Consider the following 19,992-nt stretch of genomic DNA (forward strand, 5'->3'; position numbering starts at 1 on the left):
CCCCGCCACTGCAGTCATTTCTCGAAGCGGGCGCATGCGTTTTTTTCTGTTTATTACTTCCATGTAGTAATGGCGGCACCCGTGCTTTAGCTTAAACATCTTAGGCTAAAGTTGGGTGCTGAGATTGCTTCAAAAGCAAAGAAATAAACAATTCTTTACTTTTGAAGCAATCTCGGCACCCGACTTTAGCTTAAGATGTTTAAGCTAAAGCACGGGTGCCGCCATTACTACAGAGCGGTAATAAACAGAAACAAGCATTGTCATGGCCAATAGGTCTCGCTTTTGGGACCTTATAAGTATTTAGTTAGGCAACTGTTGCATGGCTAAACACTTATAAGGTCCCAAAGGCGAGACCTATTGGCTATGCCAATGCTTGTTAATAAATGACACGACGACTGGCCTCTGATAGCGCTGTGGGTAGACATGTGTCAGACTGGTTTCCCCCTTTAAATATGGGTACGAGAGGCTGAGGTCTGTTTATCTAGTCTTTGCAAGGCCAGGGAGAATGTTTTTTCCAGATATTTAAAAAAAGATTCACAGATATACTGTCATTTATATTTTGTTTTCTTTCGTTCCTTCGCTTCACCTGCGAAACCTCGGCCTACAAACAACCATGAGCTTCAAAACATAAAGCCCAGCAAAAAGAAATCTGAAAGGTCCCTGTTGGAAAACCACTCCCACACTAGAAGGGGTGGTGGTGGACTCCCCGAACACACTGTGGTAGCTTGGCTCGAGTGGTCAGGAAACAGGCACAGTGCTAAGCATACAATATACCCATACAATAACCATGCGTGCATCCGTTCCAAAAACGACTCTACACCGTAAAAATTATGAAAATATTCTTTCTTTATCTTTTTCTCTTAGTTGCTGATTGGAAAAATAAATAGGTCAATCACAATATACAAGTTTCAATTAGTGCAGGTCAAATAAATATTGGCTGTTTGATGAAATAAATAGGGGTGATCATAAATAACAGGGCATAAATACAAGTGCAATATATACAGACAATTAAATACTTTGAGGCAATAAATACTGTACCAATAAATATTGTACACCAACAAGTCCTGTGGACCTATAAATATAGTGCAGCAATAAATAGGTAAAAACTCAATAAATACAGTATCCCCAATAAATAATTAAAAGTATACAGCACCCCACATATAATCAGATGACACTTCACTTCTTAAGGGCTGATTTGGCCCAGGCACAGCTTGTAGGGTTGTGGAAGGCTTGAGGGGGGAGGCTACTCCCTGGCTGGGACAAGGCTGAGGCCTAAACTGAGGTAGATCAAAGGGGGGAATACCAATGCCCTGGCTTTCCTTCTCCACACAACCTCTCTAGGTTAGTCCCAGTTCACCCCAGGCACAGTCAGGTGGGTTTCAGCACCTCCCTAGCCCCTTAGAGCAGTCTCTCAGGTCTCCACAGGGCCTTAGGCGCCCTCTACTCCACTTACTGCCCTTTTTCTGATGTTCCGACGCCGCTGGAGTCGGGTCGACGCCGTGAGGCGGTTCCGGTTCGGTCTCGGCGGCCTCGGCACAATGTCAGTTCTTTGACGACGCCGGTAGGCGGTTCCGGTCCGATGTCGGCGGCCTCGGTTCGATCTCTACCTCCGATTCGACGGCGTCGGGCAGTCTCTTCACGATGTCGACTTCGGGCGGCTCCGGTCCGATGGCGCTCTCGGCTCCGATGACGTCGGCCGGCCTGGCCTCGATGTCGACTTCCGGCGACTCCGGGGTGCGATCCTCACCCCCGACCTCCGGTGCTCCTCCTCACAGGTTCCGGGCGACTCCGGAGTGCGATCCTCACTCCCGACCTCCGGTGCTCCTCTACCTCGGTCTCCGACGACTCCGGAGGGCGGACTTCACTCCTCCGATGACGCCGCTCGCTCGACCTCGGTTCACTTCCTCCTCGACCTCTGGTATTCCTCTCGACCCCCGTCGGCGCCCTCTCACGACCTCAGGCGGCTCCGGGTACGACGTCTGCTACTTCAGTCAGCGCCGCTTCTCCACCTCGGGCTCCAGGTCTTCAGGCTACTCGACGCCGGACTCCAGGGAAACCAGTTCTCAGGTCAGAATCTTGCTGTTTTCTTGGTTCTAAGGCCTGTTCCTGCTGTCCAGGTCCTTAGGATAAGTTTCTTCTGTCTTCTTCCCACACAGGGCTATAGGCTGGGATCCATCAGTAGGGACAAGTATCAAGGGTGGGTTTATGGACCCCACTCCAGGCACAAGTTTCCACCCCTGCTGCTTCACTCCTTCCTCCTTCACTGTTGTGCTCCTCTCTCTTCACCAGTCAGGTGCCAACTGCCAGCTCCAACTGCCAACTGCCTCTCTTGTCCTCCCAACATTCTAAACCGCCTCCAACGGTCACAGGGTTCTGGAAGCTCCTGGAATGTTCTGGAAGGTGCTGGTAGGTTCCAGTGGATGCTGGTGATGTCACAGGTGGCCACCATTTTGTGCTCCAGGCCCTCAGACAGAAGTTTCAGGGGTAGCTAAAATGGCTCCCTGATTCTGTAGCAACACGAAAAAGTCTGGTGGTTCCCAAAAAGGAAAAATTCAAACAGGGTTTGAGGCAAAAGTGGGACAAAATAAATAATGATGAGGAGGGACCACCCAAAGGGCTGACAGGTCTAACACGCGTCCCCCCCAGCTGAAAGTGGGGAGAGCTACCCAACCCCTTGGGAGTTCTCATCACTAAGGCGGAAGTACCTTGAGAGACCGTCTGCATTGGCGTGGTCCACTCCAGGCCGATGTTCCACCTGAAAGTCCATCCCCTGTAGGGAAATAGACCACCTCAACAACTTGGGATTCTCCCCCTTCATTTGCATCAGCCAACGAAGGGGTCTGTGGTCGGTCTGAACTAGGAAGTGCGAGCCAAACAGGTATGGCCGCAACTTCTTCAGAGCCCATACCACTGCAAAGGCTTCACGCTCTATTGCACTCCACTTCTGTTCCCTGGGAAGTAGTCTCCGGGATAGGAAGACCACGGGTTGATCCAGACCCTCTTCGTTGAGTTGCGATAACACTGCCCCAATGCCATGTTCTGATGCATCTGTCTGGACAATGAACTCCTTGGAAAAGTCTGGGGCCCTTAAGACCGGGGCCTCGCACATGGCTTCCTTCAATCTCTCAAAGGCTTGCTGACAAGCCTCCGTCCAGACTACCCGTCGAGGTTGTTTCTTGGACGTGAGCTCCGTGAGAGGGGCTACGATGGTACCGTACCCCTTCACGAAGCGGCGATAGTATCCCGTGAGGCCCAAAAATGCTCGGACCTCAGTCTGTGTCTTGGGGGGTTCCCAGGCCATGATGGCCTCGATCTTCGCCTGGAGGGGTTGCACCGTTCCCCTACCCACCAAGTGTCCAAGGTACACTACCGACCCCTGCCCGATCTGGCACTTGCTGGCCTTGATCGTCAATCCAGCTTGTCTCAGGGCCTGGAGAACAGCTTGCAGGTGACGCAAGTGATCCTCCCAGCTGTTACTGAAGACGGCTATGTCATCCAGATAAGCAGCAGAGAAACTCTCCATTCCGGTGAGGATCTGGTTTACCAGGCGCTGAAACGTGGCAGGTGCGTTCTTGAGCCCAAAGGGCATCACACAGAACTGGTAGTGGCCATTGGGCGTGGAGAAGGCTGACCTTTCCCTTGCTCCATCAGTCAAAGAGATCTGCCAGTACCCTGAAGTAAGGTCAAAGGTACTTAGATATTGGGCAGCTCCCAGCCGGTCAATCAATTCATCCGCCCTAGGGATCGGATGAGCATCAGTTTTTGTCACTGAATTCAGTCCCCGGTAGTCCACACAGAACCTCAGTTCTGGTTGGGCACCCGGTGGTGCAGCTTTTGGTACTAACACCACCGGACTGGACCAGGGGCTGCTAGAAGGTTCAATCACTCCTAGCCCCAGCATCTTAGTGACTTCACTATGAATGCTGGCCTTCACCTTGTCTGACATCCGGTAGATCTTGGACTTCACAGGTGGGCTATCTCCTGTGTCCACGTCATGGACGCACAGATGAGTCCTACCCGGGACAAGGGAGAACAACGAGGAGTACTGCCCCAGGACCTGGCGACAGTCCTCCTGCTGTTCAGGAGTTAGAGATGGGGAGAGAATCACTCCCTCCACCGACCCATCCTTTTCTTGAGACGCAAACAGATCAGGGAGAGGCTCGCTTTCCACGTCCTCTCCTCCGTCAGTCACCATCATCAAGATGACTTCGGGCCTCTCGTGGTGGGGTTTGAGGCGGTTGGCATGCAGCACCCGCAGGGGCTGACGAGGGGTCTTCAGGTCCACCAAGTAGGTAGCCTTTCCCTTCTTCTCCAACACCTCAAAGGGTCCTGACCAGCGATCCTGGAGGGCACTAAGCTCTCCGGGTTCGATCACCCACACCTTCTGGCCAGGCTCCAACTCCACCGGGTGAGCGTTGTGGTCATACCACGCCTTCATTACTGCTTGGCTGGCTTCCAAGTTGTCAGAAGCTTGCTTCCACAACTTAGCCATTTGGCTCCGGAAGGCCAGCATGTAGCTCACCACATCCTGGGGGAGCTTTCTGGGAGTTCTTTCCCATCCGTCTCTCACCAGGTTAAGAGGTCCACGTACAGGGTGCCCATACAGAAGCTCGAAGGGGCTGAAGCCCACTCCCTTCTGTGGCACTTCCCTGTAGGAAAAAAGTAAACAGGGTAGGAGGACGTCCCATTTCCTCCGCAGGCTTTCAGGCAGACTTCTGATCATGCCTTTTAAGGTTTTGTTAAACCTCTCCACCAGACCATTGGTCTGGGGGTGGTAAGGAGTGGTGAACCGGTACGTCACTCCACACTCCTTCCACATTGCCCGCATATATGCTGACATGAAGTTGGTCCCCCTGTCGGACACAACTTCCTTGGGAAAACCCACTCGGGTAAAGATTCCCATCAGGGCCCTTGCCACAACAGGTGCTGTTATGGTCCTCAGAGGTATTGCCTCTGGGTACCGTGTGGCATGATCCACCAGGACTCGGATAAACCTGTGACCAGCTGATGTTGGTGGATCTAACGGACCCACAATGTCGATGCCCACCCTTTCAAAGGGGGTGCTAACGACAGGAAGTGGTTCCAGGGGAGCTTTCAGCTTCACCCCTGTTTTCCCACTGGCTTGGCAAGACACACATGTCCGGCAGTAGGTATCGGACGACACTTTCATCTGAGGCCAATAAAAGTGTGGGACAAGACGGGCGAAGGTCTTGTCTTGCCCCAGGTGTCCTGCCAAGGGGATCTCGTGAGCCAACTCTAAAAGGAAGGCTCGATAACGTTGAGGAACTACCAAGGCTCGTGACGATCCATGTAGGGGTGCCTTGGGTTCACTGTAGAGGAGGCCATCCTCCCAGTAAACACTGTAGTTCCCTTCAACGTTCCCTGCTGCCTGGGCTTCGGCCTGTCGCCTCAGCCCCTCAAGGGTAGGGCACTCCCTCTGGCCCTGGCAGAATTCCTCCCTGGACGGGCCTCCCTCCACGTGCCACTCGGCCGGGATGGGTAGGTCCTCCAGGTTGGTAACGTCCCCCTCCGCAGACTCCTGGTCCACCACCTCCGGTGGCCTATCCGTCCTACGGGGTGGAGACGCCGAGGCAGGCTCCTCCTGTCCTCGGTTCTTCCCTTGACTGGCAGCCGGCTGGGCCTTTGTTCCAGGCTCCAGCCGAAATGAACTCCCTCTTCGGGTAGTCACGGACCTTGTGCTAACACAGGCCCAGTCAGGTGTACCCAGCATCTCGGTGTGAGTCCGGTATTCCACCTCCTTCCAAGCGTTGTGCTCCATGTCATTGCCCAGCAGACAATCGACTGGCACGGCAGGGCTTACGGCAACTCGAAGTGAACCTGCAACCCCCCCCCATTCAAAGGGAACCTCGGCCACTGGATAGTGACCTGTTCTGCTGTCAGCCATCGCGGCTGGGTGGAGTACATCGGGAATTACCTGCTCTGGAGACACCAGTTGGCTACGCACCATAGTCATACTGGCTCCTGTGTCTCTCAGAGCCTCCCCTCTTTGGCCGTTGATGGTGATCCACTGCCCATACTTTGCGGTATTTGCGGGCACCTGGATCTTAGGAACCATCTCCCGTTCTCCCAGGGACACTAAAGTGACACCCGCCCACTCCCTTCCCTTAGTTAAGGGCATCTCCTCCCCGAGCACTACACTAGCTACTCCGGGGGGCTTTCCTCCAGTGGGAGGGGGTGATCGTTTCTGACACTTCGGATCTCCTTTATAGTGTCCAACGCCACCGCACTCATAGCAATGGACAACCCTTGGCTGCTGACTCTGGCCAGGATTAGGGTTTCTGGGTGGGTTAGCCTTAGAGGTGAATCCTGTTCCCTTCCCTTGGAAGTTATTTTGGGGGCCTTTGGAGAACTCCTTTTTCTTTTCCCCTCCTTCTTTCTTCTGGGGGGCGCCCTGTCCGGCCTTTTGAGTATCCCCTCCAGTCCCCCTTGTGGACACCCGGGTACTAGCCCAAATGTCCGCCTCCTCAGCAAGCTTCCGGGGGCTGGTCAGCTTGCTATCCACCAGGTGTTGCCGCAGTTCAGGGAAACATTTCTCGAGTAGGTGTTCCTTCAGTACTAGGTCAAACAGCTCCTCGTAGTTCCTTACTTCACTGCCCTGAATCCAACCTTCCAGTGCCTTCTTTGCATAGTCCAGGAAGTCCACCCAATTCTGTGTGCCCAGCTTGTGACTACCCCTGAACTTCTGTCTGTACTTTTCAGGTGTTAGTCCAAACTTTCTGATGAGCGCCAGTTTCATGGTGGGGTAGTGGGTCTGCTCATCCTCTTCGAGGGCCAATAAAGCATCCCTACCAGCTGGAGGCATGTACTTATACAATCCCCCTCCCCAGTACTTCACTGGAACCCCATGGGCCCTCAACGAGACCTCATAGGCTGCTAGCCACTTGGCGATGTCGTCACCCGCCCCATAGCTAGCTACTATGTCCTTTGGCAGGTAAGGTTTGGGTTCCCTGGTGGACTCTTGGATTTGGCTGCCACCATTAGGAACAGTTGGTGCCCCAATTCTTAGGATCTGAAGCTCTATCTCTTTCAGTCTTATCTCATGAGCCATCCTCTCTTTCTCCGTCTCATGAGCCAACCTCTGTTCCTCCTTCTCCTTCTCCAGCTTTGCTAAATCCCATGTGAGCTGTCTTTTCTCTCTCCGATCTGCTAACTCCACGCTGGATAAGCCCCCGCTAGAGACAGTGCTGCCCTTCCTAGAAAGTGTCCTGGGCCCTGCTGACAGGTTCCCCACCTCAGGTTGGTACATCTCAGCCCCCTCGGGGTTAGGCTCTCCATCCCTGTCTTCCTCCTCAGCCTTGCTTTCTCGGCGTGCCTCCCCCCAAGCCCTTAAGCTGGTTTGGAGTGCACCCTTCTTTGCTCCTGGGGGACAGTACACCCCCTCCCGCTGGCAAAACTCCCTGAGTTGGGCCACAGTGTACGTTTCTAAATCTTCCAGTACAAACTCCATCTTGCCCACTCAGGTTAGAGGTCAGGTTTTGTGCAGTAACAATGCAGGGGGGTACCTTTAGTAATACCTCCTCCCACCACCAGAGTAAATTTGGAAAAAACAAAAACCCACAATTAGGAAGGCCGCTTTGAGAAAACTCCCGGTGTAGGCCTATGGACTACCCACAGTTATTGTTGAGTATACGTAGGCACAGCTCTATCCCACCACTGAACACCAATTTATGTTGGAAAACCACTCCCACACTAGAAGGGGTGGTGGTGGACTCCCCGAACACACTGTGGTAGCTTGGCTCGAGTGGTCAGGAAACAGGCACAGTGCTAAGCATACAATATACCCATACAATAACCATGCGTGCATCCGTTCCAAAAACGACTCTACACCGTAAAAATTATGAAAATATTCTTTCTTTATCTTTTTCTCTTAGTTGCTGATTGGAAAAATAAATAGGTCAATCACAATATACAAGTTTCAATTAGTGCAGGTCAAATAAATATTGGCTGTTTGATGAAATAAATAGGGGTGATCATAAATAACAGGGCATAAATACAAGTGCAATATATACAGACAATTAAATACTTTGAGGCAATAAATACTGTACCAATAAATATTGTACACCAACAAGTCCTGTGGACCTATAAATATAGTGCAGCAATAAATAGGTAAAAACTCAATAAATACAGTATCCCCAATAAATAATTAAAAGTATACAGCACCCCACATATAATCAGATGACACTTCACTTCTTAAGGGCTGATTTGGCCCAGGCACAGCTTGTAGGGTTGTGGAAGGCTTGAGGGGGGAGGCTACTCCCTGGCTGGGACAAGGCTGAGGCCTAAACTGAGGTAGATCAAAGGGGGGAATACCAATGCCCTGGCTTTCCTTCTCCACACAACCTCTCTAGGTTAGTCCCAGTTCACCCCAGGCACAGTCAGGTGGGTTTCAGCACCTCCCTAGCCCCTTAGAGCAGTCTCTCAGGTCTCCACAGGGCCTTAGGCGCCCTCTACTCCACTTACTGCCCTTTTTCTGATGTTCCGACGCCGCTGGAGTCGGGTCGACGCCGTGAGGCGGTTCCGGTTCGGTCTCGGCGGCCTCGGCACAATGTCAGTTCTTTGACGACGCCGGTAGGCGGTTCCGGTCCGATGTCGGCGGCCTCGGTTCGATCTCTACCTCCGATTCGACGGCGTCGGGCAGTCTCTTCACGATGTCGACTTCGGGCGGCTCCGGTCCGATGGCGCTCTCGGCTCCGATGACGTCGGCCGGCCTGGCCTCGATGTCGACTTCCGGCGACTCCGGGGTGCGATCCTCACCCCCGACCTCCGGTGCTCCTCCTCACAGGTTCCGGGCGACTCCGGAGTGCGATCCTCACTCCCGACCTCCGGTGCTCCTCTACCTCGGTCTCCGACGACTCCGGAGGGCGGACTTCACTCCTCCGATGACGCCGCTCGCTCGACCTCGGTTCACTTCCTCCTCGACCTCTGGTATTCCTCTCGACCCCCGTCGGCGCCCTCTCACGACCTCAGGCGGCTCCGGGTACGACGTCTGCTACTTCAGTCAGCGCCGCTTCTCCACCTCGGGCTCCAGGTCTTCAGGCTACTCGACGCCGGACTCCAGGGAAACCAGTTCTCAGGTCAGAATCTTGCTGTTTTCTTGGTTCTAAGGCCTGTTCCTGCTGTCCAGGTCCTTAGGATAAGTTTCTTCTGTCTTCTTCCCACACAGGGCTATAGGCTGGGATCCATCAGTAGGGACAAGTATCAAGGGTGGGTTTATGGACCCCACTCCAGGCTCAAGTTTCCACCCCTGCTGCTTCACTCCTTCCTCCTTCACTGTTGTGCTCCTCTCTCTTCACCAGTCAGGTGCCAACTGCCAGCTCCAACTGCCAACTGCCTCTCTTGTCCTCCCAACATTCTAAACCGCCTCCAACGGTCACAGGGTTCTGGAAGCTCCTGGAATGTTCTGGAAGGTGCTGGTAGGTTCCAGTGGATGCTGGTGATGTCACAGGTGGCCACCATTTTGTGCTCCAGGCCCTCAGACAGAAGTTTCAGGGGTAGCTAAAATGGCTCCCTGATTCTGTAGCAACACGAAAAAGTCTGGTGGTTCCCAAAAAGGAAAAATTCAAACAGGGTTTGAGGCAAAAGTGGGACAAAATAAATAATGATGAGGAGGGACCACCCAAAGGGCTGACAGGTCTAACAGTCCCAAATTCTTAATTGTTTAGCGGAGTTGTAAGTCTTCTCATTAGACAATGGATAAATATTTTTCCACCTCAAGATAGTTTGTCTATTTTTACGAATATCACAGAATGGAGCAGATTTTACTTAATTTGTGCGCCAAGGAAGCAGGGGTCTAGCTATCTATAGTGCAGCAGGTGCAGAAGCACCAGGCCCATAAGTCAGAGAGGCCTACTCAGAGCTTAATTTGTAAAAAAAAAGAAAAAAACATAGGTGCCAGGTTCTCTCGTCAGGACGCCACAGCAGCTTGCACCACACACTGCCCCTGCCGTGCTGCGAATGACAGTACCAGCACAACTACTAACCCTCACACGACTATAAGTGTGAGAACTCGGACTATTTCAGGCCCCCAAAGTTATGACTGACTAGGGCTGCAGGTAATAGTCATTTATTTTTAATGCATAATGAATTATTATTTAACTGTGGTTGTGCTCATCTCAAAATTAGCCAGACAGCGCCACCTTGTGGCAGACTGTCACAAGCACCGTTGTTGACAATTAAGTGCTGGTGCCTGCTCAAATTAAGCCCTAGGCCTACTGCACTCCAACTATTGCTATTTTTTACTACCAATCCAGGGGATGGGAGTCCCAGTTTCCTTCCTTGCACTAGGATCAGTGCTAGACCACTGTGGCAGTTGCTTGGTTCTAATAACAGCATTTAGTAAAATTATGGGTGTGCAAAGTTACGAGTTTCCCACCTGTAATGTAGGATTCAATCATTGCAACTTCTGAATCTTGGAAACCTTTTTTTGCTCTAAACAGGCTGCTTTCACCTCAGTGGCTCTATTGTGAAGTGGCTTTTGAGTCCAGTTGCCCCTCCCTGCTGTGTCTTTCCCTCAAATTTGAAAATCGAGGCCTCCTAATTTTCCCCGGCTCTTTGCCCCAGTGCAGACTCGTCTACACAATCCTGCACCGCACAGAACATGCTGAAGGAAATCTCTTTACTGATGCTGCTCAGGACAGAAGCCTTATCCTGATCGGCAAAGTTTCCAACATCGCTGCTGGCAAACTAAGGGGCATATCAACAACAACCAGCGATAATTATCGCTAAGCGCACTTAGCGCTAGGATAATTATCGCCGGGTAACGTGGATTTTTATCGCTGAGATAGCGTGCTATTAGCAACGCTTATCTCAAAAGCGATAAAAATCCTAGCGCTAACTGCCTAACGTGAGATTATCGCTGAAAACCCTGCGATAATCTCGCGTTAGCTTGTTGATAGGGCCTCACAAACTTAGCCATGATATCCACCTTCCATAGGATATCATGGCTAAGTCAGTCCTGAAGCAGGCGTAAGGAAAGTAGTGTTAACAGGGGTTATCGATACTTTTCCTGCCGCTATGCTTCATAGCGTTTGGGCTTGATGATAGGAGAAATGTCGCTTAGCGACATTTCTCCTGTCATGTCAGGTCAAGAACGCCCACTTTGCATCTCATTAGAGATGCAAAGCTGGGCGTCAGGAATCCCCACGCTAAACCAAGGTTTCACGCGTTAGCGTGACCTTGCTAATTAGGCGATAAAATTATCGCCGCTTTTCGGCCGAAAACGGCCGCTAGAGCGGCGATAATTTATTATCGCCTCCTTGTAAATATGCCCCTAAATGCTTTACCCATCCCTAAGTAGGCTGCATTCGGCAAGTTAGAAAGACCCAGAAATTAGGAGGGATTATAATTGTGTGAGGCAATATTGTGGACATGCTTTTGAACATGACCATCATTTTGTCCCTCTTCACAATGTATAGTTTTCAATCATCACCTAAGAAAACCGGCCCTGACTGCCTAGTTCAAATTTTAAAAGCCTTCTTGCAGGCCAATTTCCACAAAGTTAACAGACTTGTCAGGCTAGAACCATTTTCCTTTCTCGTTTTTGGTCTGGCCATCATTTCCTGGTTGAAAAAAAGATCTGGAAGAATTTACTTTAATTGACATTAAACACTCAGGGGGTGCACTTTTTCTAAAACCCTAGTAGATATCTCTTAGGGACATGGGTTTCATGTTTGCTTGTCAATGGTCCCAGTTTCTGACAATCTTTTTCCATGAACAGTGGTCACAGTGAACAGGTATTTCCCAGGTAGAGGAGTTTAAGAGATGTGACAGGTTTCTAGGAGAAGATGAAGTGATCTAGGAGGAAGCGGAGAACAAGACTTGCAACTCTTACACTTGATGAGTCTGAGGCCACTCATCCATGTAGGCAAACTAGGTGGTTACCTACGACTTGACTTGAAATTTACTATGGGCTCCAAATTCGAGGGAAAATACAGTTATGAAAGTTATAATGAAATAAAGCTGTAAAAATAAACTAAGGGAATATCCTTCGCAAATTGATAAAAGTCAAACAAGCAGTTCCAGCTCAAGCCTTGCGCCTCTAGCTTTCTCTAGTTAGTTCTTAGGCCAGCGCTATCTCCAACATCATAAAAAGGGCTTATAACCTTCTACATGCTGACCAGGGATCCTTACAGTATATATTAAAATTGTAGACCATTTGTAATGAATCACTGCAATATAGTTTGAAACAGAATTTAAATAAAGCACTTTACTTCTTAAACTGCACATTAGCACTTTTGAAATCCTGGACACCTGCTCACTTGAGGCTTTTTTTAAAACACCTGACCCCGAGAATAAGTTACGGTTAAACACTGCTCTCAACTAAAACATTATCAACCATATGCACGGGGTCAGGCATTGTATTATTTTATAACAGGTAGGGATTTTACCTTCAAAAGCTTTTACATCGAAATGGAAAACACCACCTTTAGCGTCCCGCGTGCTAAATAATTTGCGACACTCACGGAGCTCTTGATCTGTCCTCTTTATTTTGAATCACCAACTTTCTTAATGCGCGCGCACTCGCGCCGCCCCCTCCCGTCCCCTTCCTGTCATGCCTGACCCGGAAGTGGGGACTCGGTCAGGCATGACGACGCGACATCTCCCCCTTTTGTAAATTGTCATTTACCTTGGGTCGCTATCTTTAAAGTTCTTCAATGAGTCGAACTGGCCTTCGTGTGACCCTCTGTGGCCGACAGGGAGGTCGCTGTTCTTCGGGTTCATCCATGTTAATTACATGAAAACGTTCTTCAAGACTGTCTGCTCCTGGGTCCTTGGTGTCTGTGTCTCTGTCCATTTCCTCTTCTCGACGATATGCCGCCGGATTGCAATTCTTGAAATGTGAGACGTTTCCCGTGGTTCTCTTTTTCGTGGAGACTGCTGTAATCATGGTTCCTTTTTTGCACTACTTGCAGTGGGTGAGCATGATATCGGCTGTCAGCTTTAGTTCTCTGTTCCTGTTTCACTAGTACCCAGTCTCCTTCTTGGATGTTGGATGTCTTTTCATGGCGCCGATTGTCAGCGTAGTTTTTCATCTTTGCTTTCTTGTCTCTGTCAATGTTCATTAATATCTCATGATCTGTGGTCGGGAGTCTGGAGTGTATGACTGCGTCCGTCGTCGGAATCCTGGTGCGCGGAGTTCTCCCCAGCATCAGGGTAGCAGGACACCGGTTGGTGGTACTGTGTGGTGTTGTGCTCTCAGTACCTCATTGAGCGCCGATTGTATGTCTCTCTGGGACAGTTCCGCTTGCTGTATTGTTTTCTTCAGGGTGGCCATGAAGCGCTCAACCATCCCATTGGCTTGAGGCCAAAGGGGGTGATTTTCCGGTGTCTAAAGTTCAGGTGGCCTGCGAATTCTGTAAACTCATGTCTGTTGAAAGGTGGTCCATTGTCCGTTTTTACTGTCTGTGGACTCCCCCATGCTGCGAATATTTCGTCAAGGACTGGTACGACTGCAGATGCTCTAGTGGACGGTAGTTGGTGTGCAATGGGAAGGCGAGAATATTCGTCCATGACAACGATGACATATTTCCCAGATTTTAATGACCCAAAGAAATCGACGGCTACTTGTTGCCATACGCCGTCCGGGAGATCAGACATTTGCAATGGGGCGTGTGGTTCTTCTCGCGCCACTAGTTGGCATTGCGGGCAGTCTTGAAGCGTGGCCACTACCATCTGGTCAAGAGACGGGAACTAGACTCTCTCTCTCAGCGCTTTCTTTGTGGCCACTACGCCCCTGTGACCTTCGTGGGCTAGATTGATGGTCCCTTGTTGTAGTTGCCGAGGAATGACAATCCTCCTATCCCTCAGTAACAACCCATCTGCACTGATCGTGAGGTCATCCTTGACATGTTTGAAGGATGAGAGTTCTTGCATGTTGATATCAGTGATGGCTTGGGAAGTCTCCAGATGTCTCCATGAGTCTGCTCGGATGCGCTGCATAACCTCTTGGAGTGTGGCATCCTTTGTAGTGGCTTCAATAATGGCTTCTAGTGGAACAGCAGGTGGGCACGCTTGGTCGATCACAAAGTGAAGATATTCCTCAGCCAGCGAAATGCGTGTCTGTGTCAGTGTCTGAGGATGGCGTGAAATGTAGTCCGCTGGATTTTCTGCCTTTCCTGGTTTGTGGATGATGGTGTAGGTATAGTCCTGCAGGCGGATCCCCCACCTTTCGATCCTTGGTGGCATCTTCGCTCGTGGGTTGCCGAAGATAGTGATTAAAGCCTGATGGTCGGTAATAAGGGTGAAGTGCTTTCCGTAGACGAACAAGTGGAAATGTTCGCACGCCCACACAACAGCTAGGCTTTCCTTCTCTAGTTGCGAATATGCTTTTTCCGTGTCTGTGAGACTGCGACTGGCATAGGCTATGATGTGACGCTAGTCTCCTTCATCATCATTTTGGGCAAGGATGGCACCCAGACCCACGGGACTGGCGTCAACGGTGACTTCTGTTTTCCTTTTGAGGTTAAAGTAAGCCAAATGGGCGGCAGAGCTCACCGTACCTTTGATCTTATTGAAAGCGTGTTCACATGCCCTGGACCAGTGAAAGGGTTGACCCTGTCTTGTTAGCTCTCGCATTGGGTAACTGATAGTTGCATAGTCTTTAATGTAGCTGGCACAATAACTGGCCATGTCCAGTAATGACCGGAAATCAGTGACATTGCGGGGTTGCGGTGTGTAAGTGAGTGCTGAGACCTTGTCCGGGTCTGATCGCATGCCATCTTTGGAGAAGATGTGGCCATAGAACTTAAGGGTTGACTTGTGAAATTCACACTTGCCTCTGTTGAGTGTGAGATTGGCACTTAGAAGGGCATGGCACACACGGTCTAGGGCTTTGTCGTGTTCTGCACATGTCATGCCAAATACAAGTATGTCGTCACTGTAGTTAAATGAGTTGGGAATGTGGTGGATCACCCGCCGAACGGCTTCTTGAAAGATCTCCGCCGCTGACGAGATGCCAAAGTTGAGGCGTTTATATCTGAAGAGTCCTTGATGCGTGGTGAATGTGGTAATGTACCTCGACTTCTCGTGGAGTTCGAGCTGGTGTTATCCTTTGTTGAGGTCTAATTTTGAGAAGACCGTTGCTCCGTTCAGGCGGGTAATCATGTCGCTAATATGAGGTCTGGGATGTCTTTCCCGCTCTATGGCTGTATTCGGGGCGTGCATGTCCACGCACAGGCGTACTTTGTTTTCATGCCCTCGCTTGGGCACTACTACCACTGGTGACACCCAGGGGGTGGGTCCAGATGATCGTTCTACGATGTCTGCTCCCAGTAGATCTTGAAGCTCATCATCGACCGCTTGCTGGAGGTGAAATGGTACTTTCCTGTGGTGCTGGGCCACTGGCTTGACTTGCTCGTTGATGTGTAGTTTGACTTTGATGTTAGCTAACTTTCCTAGGCCTGAGAACAACTTTGGGAATTTGTTGATCATGTCGGGCGAGTCATCCACTTTGAATAGGATCTCTACCAGTCTCAGCCGTTCTGCTGTGGGTAAGCGGAGAAGGCAGTCAGCAGCTTCAGAGCCTCCTATGACATGAATTTGAGCTTGAATTGATCTGTTCTTGTAGGTTAGTATCGTGGGAAAACGTCCTAGGCATGGCAGTGGTTCCTTGGACATCCAGGTGTAGACGCGCACTGCAGCTGGCTCCAGCTTTCGTTTCGGGCACATCTTTTCATATTCTGTTGCGCAGATATAGTTCAGTGACGCTCCCGTGTCCAGAACAAACTTGGCAGAGTAATTTCCCATTCGAATATCTAGTCGGGAGTATTTCTTCAGCCAGTCTGGGTCAGCCATCATGCATGCATATTCGTCACTGTCCTGCGATATGGGAGGGAGTGCGGACGATTCTCTTGATGTCAACCTGTGAGAACGATACGACGGCTGGGACTGAGTGCTGGACCTGGAGGAACTAGTTGATCGGTCTCTTCTTCCGTGCACTGCCCTCGCATGGTGACGTGTCCCGGCACTTCGTCTGACTGGCCTAGTTTCTTTACGCCTGGTTTGGCACATAGCTTTGAAGTGATTATCTCTCCCGCATCTATGACATTGTTGGCCCATGGCTGGGCACGTGCCAGTGTGTGGATATTCTAGGCCACATCTGTAGCAGTGCAGCGGTTGTTTCCGGGTTGTACTGCTTCTGGTCCAGCCATGGGACGAGCTCGTAAGTTTGTCAGGCCTCCGATGATCCGGCCGACGTCTGGTGTCCGTCTGGGATTGGACTCGGAACGCTTGTTCCCGCTTTTCTCTCTTTCCGGCCTCCATCTTCTTTGTGTGCTCTTCGGCTTGGTCATTTAAACGTGTGAGTTCTTCAATGTCGTCAAGCGAGTAGTGTTTTTTTAGGAGTCGACGTCGCATTGATTCAGATTGGCATCCCTCGATGATGCGTAAGCGCAGGGCGTCTTCGGTGTTAAAGTTGTCGAACTCGCAATATCGTGCCAGATGCTTTAGTCGTGAGATGAAATCGCCCATTGATTCATCGCGTTCTTGGGATGCGAGATTGAAAGTGTAGCGTTCATAGTCTAGGCTGCGTTTATGGAGACATTTTCTGTCCAGAGCGTCCTTCACGTCGGCATACGATACAGTATCTGCTGGGGGCAATTCTTTGATTATCTGTCCAATGTCTCTGCCCACAAAATTTTTTAGTGCTATAAGTTGATGGTCAGGATCATCTACTCTTGAGCCTTTCATAAAGTCTTTGAAGTCTTCTATCCAGTTTTTCCACTTGGGGCCCATACTGTTTCCTGACGTCAATCTCAGAGGTTCGGGGGTCACAGGAATGATACCCCCATTAATATGGGTCCTCGTGGTACGGCTGAGGCTGGACCGGGTGTTGCATTATGCATGGAGTCAGGTTGATTGGACATGGTGATATTCTGCGATCTTCACTGTCCCTTCTAATACTCCTTGTAGATTTACAGGGCTTCAAAAATTATTTGTGACAGGCTCAGGGTGCTTTTTCTTCTTCGCCTGACTTCAAAATGGCCACCGAGTTACAGCCAATGTCTTCCTATGGGCTTGCCTGACTCCAAGATGGCCGTCTGTGTGCAGTAGGGGACATGAAAATTATAGTCCTTACCCCAGTGCTGTGCACCACTTGCTTATTTGGGGCCTCATGAACTCATCTCCCAGGAGCTCCTTGATGTGGCTGTGAAGCTGGACTGATTGGCAGTGTTTGCCTGTTGCTTCAACGCGCGTCTTCTCCGGTTGTCTGGGCGCCCTTTATATTATGTGGAGTCAGAGGGGGGTGTCGTAGCATCCCACCCTCGTCACCAGGTTTAGCGTCGCGCGTGCTAAATAATTCACGACACTCATGGAGCTCTTGATCTGTCCTCTTTATTTCGAATCACCAACTCGCGCCGCCCCCTCCCGTCCTCTTCCTGTCATGCCTGACCCGGAAGTGGGGACTCGGTCAGGCATGACGACGCGACACCACGAGCACTTGTGATTTATGTAACGGAGGAGTGGAGGACTCACCACACGTACTGATTGCATGTCGAAATCGATACTGTTCGAGGCCAGATATTGGCATATAAACCCTAATAATATCAGCCAAAATATAATCACAGTACAAGGCCTTATATTGCTGCTTAAATCACTGCCTGATGGATTTGTTTTCTATAACCTGTTTACATTTTTTAAGAGTTTTTTAAAACTTTTTTAATGTGGTCATATTATCATCATTTTAACAGAATGTACTTTTATAACTTGTCGTCAGCTGAGGACTAAATCAAATTAAATAAATTGAATTGACTTGAAATTTTCTATGGGGACCACATTCAAGGATAAATACAGTTATTAAAGTTAAAATTAAATAAAGTTGGAGTGTATGCTTTGCAAATTGGACTAGTTGCTGTCAGTCACTCTGGGGCCACCCATATTATGGATGGATTCCTACGTATGGAGCATCCTCTTTTCCTGTGTTGTCAGAGATCAGAGAGAGAGAAGCAGGAAGTGATGAGTTTCCCAGACCAAGAGGGAGAATAGATCATGTGTTTTCCATGATGCAGTGAGTGGAGTGATGGTTGTGATGTCTGTGGTCCATATTCAAGCTGCAGGGAGTGCGACAAACTCAACAGAATCATCTTGTCATTGCAATGGGTGGTAGGCAGCAGATTGAGAAGCTATCATCTAAACAGGTTTCAACAGAAGAGCATAAAGTTGCGGGTTCAATCTAAGATTGCTAGGGAGAGAGATAGAGAATGGGCTTGTGGCCACTGATAATGACTGGTGTTGAGCATGGCAGGATTGGAATTATATTTTTAAAACTTACACTAACAATAGTTTTAAAATTATTACAAAAAATACTTTTTTCTTACCTTCATTAAATATTAATTAAATATTATGATGTCGGTAAGGATGTTTTTTTAATTTGAGTATAAGATGGTATTCATAATTTACATTGATTTATTTTAAATAATTAGTCATTTAATGAATACATAGTTTGATGAGTTATTGTGCTGTAACTTTTCATTGAATTAGTTAATTATTTAAAATTAAATGAATTTTAGCTTACATTAATATATTTTGAATTTGCTTTTGGTTCAATACACTTTACTATTTTTTCCTATACTTTATCAGAAGGAGATCTCCACCCTGGTACGGTGGAGTAGCAAGAGGGGGCGGCCTCCCCCCAGCTGTTAGCTGCCGTCTTGGGGGCAGCAATCTCCCGCCACCATTTAGTGCAGCCGTCGAGGGGGTGCCAAGAAGCTGAGAAATCTGCCAGCACCAAGGCATAATATACAGTTTTCTTTGGATGTTGTTAAAGTTTACATTAAAGGACAAAAAGTTCGCTACTGCACAATAAAGCAGAAAAAAACGTTTTTTGCAACACCATGTTCATATTGTTTATCTGCTTCTTTTATCGACCAGGCCACATTCTGCAATCGCTACACAATAACACCCAAAAATAGAGATACAAAGCTAGATGCCTCTCTGTTAACTAGTCTCTTGCATGTGGCTGTTCTTAAAATTAATAACCATTTTCTTTGGTATTCTCATTTGGTTTTGATTGTCTGTTTTCTTTCTGACAGTCCTCAAACTCAGGATCCACGGAGCCACCATGCAGGAAGGGCAGAAGGGCATCAAAGTTGAAGTTATCAAGGTAATTTCAAGGGAGGCATCAAAATGCTTTGTCAGAAGGGCTTTGCTTGGGAGATTTACAAAAGTAAAGCAGAGTTGACATGTCAGGTTATGCACCTCTTAACAGAGTCAGCGAGATTTAGGGGCCATGTTGCTGCCCACTCCCTCCCCCTAAAAGATGCCGTGTTCTACCAATAGGAAGTCTCAGTGATGTTGGCTCATCAAAATGCCATGTGTATCAGAGACCACATCACAGATCCTCTCGCCTCCAGCCACATCAAAGGGTTGGCCTCTTGTTCCCACCTTAGCCTCCCAATAACCTCCTATTGGCTGGGATATGAATTGACTGATGGAGCACAAACCAGAGCAACTACACCGGGCTCTTGGAGCTTTCTTCACTCTTGTTTCTTGCCTCATAAGCCCTCAAGAACAAGAGTACCAAAGCCAAGACCAAGGGTAGCAAAAGGCAAACCAGAAGTAAAAGAAGCTATCCCTGGCAAACCCGAATCAACGTTTACTGTAGTGTTTTTGACAGTATTGAGATCAGGTACTACTGAATATCAGACTATAGGAATGTTGTGAGCTCCCTTCAAAACAATGGAGTGCTCCGGGCTTTTAATACCCGGTAAAAGCTCAAAGCTCCAACATTCCAAGGCTTCAGGTGTACAAGGGGATTTCATTCACTTTGGGCTCCGTGAGGCCTTTGTTTTATTTGTTAGAACATTCTGCCCTCTAGTGGTGTAATGTTCTTATACCCTTGTAGCCCTCCATAGCTGGACTATACCGGCATTAAAAGTCCCGCTTACTTGTTAAAGGCCCTGGATGAGCAGGCCTTTAATGACCAGTATAGCCCACTATGGTGAGCTACAAGACTATATTATAGGCTTAGAAAAA

At 49.2% G+C, this 19,992-nt stretch overlaps 1 protein-coding gene across 2 annotated transcripts in view; it reads left to right on the plus strand.

Moving 5' to 3' along the window:
• LOC146796823 (metalloproteinase inhibitor 1-like) overlaps positions 1-19,992 on the plus strand; it is a 45,081-nt gene that overhangs the window by 6,833 nt on the left and 18,256 nt on the right. For both annotated transcript variants that reach the window (XM_085629559.1, XM_085629560.1), the window contains exon 3: positions 19,050-19,120. In XM_085629559.1, the coding sequence (XP_085485685.1) occupies positions 19,050-19,120 (71 nt within the window). The remainder of the gene's footprint in view (positions 1-19,049; positions 19,121-19,992) is intronic.

This window comes from Triturus cristatus, chromosome 10, assembly GCF_964204655.1.
Source record: "Triturus cristatus chromosome 10, aTriCri1.1, whole genome shotgun sequence".
Lineage (NCBI taxonomy): Eukaryota > Metazoa > Chordata > Amphibia > Caudata > Salamandridae > Triturus > Triturus cristatus.